Source organism: Benincasa hispida, chromosome 11, assembly GCF_009727055.1.
Source record: "Benincasa hispida cultivar B227 chromosome 11, ASM972705v1, whole genome shotgun sequence".
NCBI classification, from domain to species: Eukaryota; Viridiplantae; Streptophyta; class Magnoliopsida; order Cucurbitales; family Cucurbitaceae; genus Benincasa; species Benincasa hispida.
Window position 1 is genome coordinate 42,716,077 of NC_052359.1, and position 5,118 is coordinate 42,721,194.

Here is a 5,118-nt window from a genome sequence, read left to right on the forward strand (position 1 = left end):
ATGTTATATATATTAATACTTTGGGTCTAATGTCTATATTTGCAACTGTTAATTAAAATTACCACCCGTTGCAAATTTCCTTTTTTAAACTTGTTTTGAAAATTCAAGAATAGTAATAAAAAGTTTTAGAGTTCACGAATATTTTTGAAATAAAGTACTCTGGTTTACATCCAAACTAATGGTAAATAAACTTTTAGACTTTTTGAAAATTTGGTATTATTAAAACTATGGTAACTTGAAGGTATTTTTCAAATGAATTATAAAGCTATGGAGCATTAATTTCTAAAATTTAACATTTCCTAAAACATCTTCCACTTCTTTGCTAGGATGATTTTATGTAATTATTTTTAAATGACAAATCCAAATTTGGGAGGGAAAGGAGAGTGAAAGTAACGCTTCACCAATCAGAATGTTCATCTGAAGAATAATATGATTTTTGCATTAGGTAATAATTCAATAAAATTACACTTTGGGACATAAAGTTTGCTAATTCCCCAAAGAATACAACTTTTGGTTATGTATATAAGCCGATTGGAAATCAAGAAAAAAAAAAAATCAATGTTGAAGTTGGGAGGGTTCAGGAAGATGACCCTTCTGTTGCAGGCTCTTTACAGTTTCATATATGCATTGTTTAATTGGTGTGAACTCCATTCCCAATGACTTTAGCTTCTCCACTGTGTATTTGTAAGGTTTCTTTCTGGGATTTACCTCATCAGAACACCTATAGCAATTCCATCAAATATAACCCATCATTAGTTATCCATATATAATTGGATCAGTACTTGAATTTTCTTAATTTTCAGTAACTGTAGGGAGAGCTGAGATGAAACTTACTTGGTAGGAAGAGGATATTGAGGGAAGAAGTTGGCAAGAATATCAACCAAATCTCCACGATGAAGCATACTCTCAACACAAATATATCTTCCTGATGCTGATGGAGTTTCATAGACCAAAACATGAGCTTTTGCAACATCCTTAACATCAACATAACCTTGAACTGCATTTACATATGTCTTTGCTGAACCAGTCAAATACTTCATTATATGAACCACACTTGCATTCACTCCTTCTTGCAATAGAGGCCCCAATACCAACATTGGGTTTACCACTACAAGATCCACTCCCCTTTCTTTTGCCACTTCCCATGCTGCTTGTTCTGCCTTTGTCTTTGCATAGCAATACCAATTCTGTCCACACAATTTAATTTTCCACACTTCAAATATTTATATACTTTTCTAAGTTGATTAAAGGGCCAAAAGCTAAGTTGTTACCTTGGTGTTCTTGCAAAACTCAAGGTCACTCCAACAAGACTCATCCACCACTGTGTCCGGGCTTCGGTTAGGGTTCATATAGATGGTGCCGATCGATGACGTGAACACCACTCGTCGAACGTTTGCTTCAGCGGCCGCGGTCATGACGTTCTTTGTTCCGATTATGGCTTGCTCTACCTTTTCCTGTAATTGATGTGCATCAATACTATTTTTATTTGTCATATAAAATAAAGCAATTTACTGTAACTCATCAGCTTAATATCAAACGTAGAAAAAGAGAAAAATGATGAAGTGAAGTTCTTACAGGGTCATCAGTCACCGGAGACGCGGTGTGGAAAACACCATGACAGCCCATAATAGCTGCTTTAAGGCTATCAAAATCAAGAAGATCAGCGCTAAATAAAGACAACCTCTCTTTAGCTCCTTCTAAGTTCTTCAAATGGGCATTCTTTTGATCATCTGGATTTCTAACAGTTCCTCTAACGGTGTAGCCCTTCTCAAGAAGAAGCTTTACAAGCCATGAAGCAATGAAGCCTCCAGCGCCGGTGACACACACAATTTGGCCGGAAATTGCAGATGTATCGATCGGCATAGTAGTGGATTTGGAGAAGGAAAAAGGGTTTGTTTTGTTTTGGGGTTTGAAAGAAGAGAATTAATGTATGTGTAAGTTGGAATAATTGAGATTAGATATGGATGCACAAAAATGAGTGGCGCTTTGACTGCTTTTTTATAGGGATAAATGGCAGAACTCACCTACCGGCTACCTCTACTTAATAAAGAAAAACAAAATTTGCAACCTTCTAGTTGGTCAGGTTTCAATTTGAATATCTAATTTTTGTCAAAACCATCGTGCTTCACCGAAGTTGCCTCGGCACACCAAGCTTCAATGAAATTAGTCTTTTTTTCCCTTTTTTTTTTTTTTTTTTAGTTCAAGCTTTCGACTTTTGGTTGATAGTTTATAATCTATATTAGTTGAATTATGTTGATGTTAGTTATTGTTTCCCTCTTTACTTACACTAATTTCTCTAGACAATTTGATATGGTTGTTTATCTAAAATTTAGTCATTTTCATATGTTGTTGCTTTCTTCTCCTAATTTATGTTTCTTTATGTTGTTTTACTTTGATTAAGCTACCCTTTGTCACCTTCCACATTTTAAGTAGGTTATAATATCGTTTTTGTTTTATACTTGGAGTCTTATTTATATTTTAGTCTATATACACTGTTATAATCATTTTTCATTTTTGTACCTACTATTAGTTTATTGTTAACTTTTTTAAAAAAAAAATAGCAAAACAAAATAAAAGTTATTATATTTCTCTTTATTAATTTTAGCAACATATTTACATTGTCTTTTTGGAAATTACTATTGTCAAACTAACTTTAAAAAATTACTTCAAACTAGACTACAAACTAATTTTAACATTTATTAAAAATGCGTTGGGTTAAGTTTACACATTTAAAAATATATTGAATAAAATTAAATGAGAGTGATTAAGATGTCATTCTTACATTTTTTTCTTTTGAAGTTTAATATATGAAAATGAGAAATTTCGAACTTCTAACCTCTTTCACATATATCAATCACATATAGGAAGGAAAAAAAAACCTACTACCGATGAGTCCGACCCATTACGTCAAATTTACCCAAAAGCTTTGTTCAATTTTTTTTCTTTTAAAAACAATCAATCTTTGGTAAAAAAAAAAAAAAATTATGTTCACTCAAAGTCAAACTCGTGTGTCCACTTATCAATTAATCTTAAAAATAAAAGTCTCCAAATACATATTTTTAGTTCTCTAGCTTAAAAGGGAAAAAATGGTTTGACATTCAAATTTCAAAAATAACTTCTTAAATTCCGTAAAAAAAAAAAAGAAAAAAAAAAATCAGTTCTTACCGTATTTTGCTACCTAAATATGTTTAACGTTTACAGAATACTTATGTCAAACTACATTATATATAGGTGGTTAAAACATATATGCAAGAAGTCAGTAAATTAATACATATTCAAAATCAAATAATATATTTGTGAAAAGTAATATAATGGTAAGGATCAAAAGCACTTGTCTACTTTGTGTTAAAAGGTTGAAGTAAGGTTTAATTATAAAGAGTGTTTAATAAATCTCTAAGTCAAACTTTCAATTCTTATCTAATAAATTTTTTTATCTATTTAATATTTTTTAAAAAAATTATAAACCAATTGGGTAAAAAATAAAATTTTAATGTATTAGACACAAAATATAATTTTATCTTTATTAGATCGCTAATATTAAACAATATTAAAAGTTCATAAACTCACCATGCATGTATTTTAACAATAAAACAAATACATTGAAGTAGAGAAATTAAATTAAAATAAACCTAAAGAATGAAAGAACAAAATAGATGTTTTCTTAGTTTCAAGAATAAAAATGAAAAGTAAATAAATAAATAAAAGGTGGGAAGTCTGGTTGTCGGGCATATGGAAAGGAGGGAATTTTCAACGGTGTGCAGTTTTCGTTTGACAAACACAACACAACAAGCCATGTGGCCGTACTACACGACAAACTGGACCTAAATTCCCATGAATTTTTATTAAAGTCATCCATTAAAATAAAATCAGTCAATTTTTGCAGGCCACTATAAACAACAGGTTAGATGTTTACTCGTGCCTCAAAAAATTGAATAAATAAGGTTAGATTTTCTCGTTTTTATTTTAGTAGGAATTTAAGTTTGTTTAGTAAATTATGATGAGTTTGAGATGTAATTAGCATATACTTATTTGATTAAAATATTATTTTAATTCCTAATATTTTGATGTTTGTTCAATTTTAATTTGTATACTTCAAATTGTTTAATTTTAATCTTTCTATATTTTTAATAAATCTGAAATTTAATCTCTCATAATTAATTTTACCGTAATTTGTTATATAATAATAATAATAATTTTAGAATGAAATAGAGTATGTAAAAGGGGTAATTGCAACTTTAATAGAAAAATAAATTGAAAATTTAGAGTGTGTCCCTAGTTTATGCTTTTTTACAAACATGACAAATCCCACTCATGCGGTCATGATTGTTATCTGATTTCTATGTGATTGTTATCTATTCATTTGATATTTATTGTCATATGATTGTTATTTGATTACTATATGATATAGTAGTGGTAGCACCACAGGGAACCTTAGAATTTCTGAGTTAAATGGTTTATAGTCCGTGGGTAACCGGGGGGTTTTGAAGTTTTTTTTTTACGCAAATAAATTTAAATTACATAAAATAAAAGTGCAAATTAAAAGTTGAGAAATTATTTGAGAAAGTCTAGTTGGGTTGTAACGAAAATTTTCTATTCAAGATATTTGATCATTGAATTCTCATTATCAAAATCAATTAATTGTTTACACCTAATCAATTCAATTAGAAAAGCTAATTAAATTGTCCTAAACAACTAACTAGTCCAATTCGAAAAGATGAAAAGCATGCAGATTTAAATTATCCTAATTGCATTAAGGGGTGTTTGGCTCACCAACATGAGTTGAGTTGAGTCGGTATAATATACCAACTCATTGTTTGGCTCGTTGTTTGGCCCACCAACTTTAAAAGTTGATGGAGTTGAGTTGGTATATTTTATCAACACACCCTAACTCTCCCTTCTTCCAATGTTTTTAACACCCATCAACCATTGCCACACTCCGGGAACAAACTCTGGACACCGACAACTACCTCCGATGAAAATTCTGGCGACCAACTCCAGGCTCCGACAACCACCTTCGATGATAATTCCGACGATGAAATCTGGGCTCCAACAACCACCTCTGATGAAAACTCCAACTACTAACTCCAGGCTTCGACAACCATTGCGCGACCAACTCCG

At 30.9% G+C, this 5,118-nt stretch overlaps 1 protein-coding gene across 1 annotated transcript; it reads right to left on the minus strand.

The window, feature by feature from the left end:
- Nucleotides 1-418: 418 nt before the first annotated feature.
- LOC120089690 (cinnamoyl-CoA reductase 1-like) lies at nt 419-1,971 on the minus strand. The gene is made up of 4 exons (XM_039047055.1): nt 1,576-1,971; nt 1,272-1,454; nt 835-1,187; nt 419-721 (listed from the first exon to the last, which is right to left on the minus strand). Exons 1-4 carry the CDS (start codon nt 1,861-1,863, stop codon nt 556-558), a joined length of 990 nt encoding a protein of 329 aa, XP_038902983.1. The 5' UTR covers nt 1,864-1,971; the 3' UTR covers nt 419-555.
- Nucleotides 1,972-5,118: the final 3,147 nt, after the last annotated feature.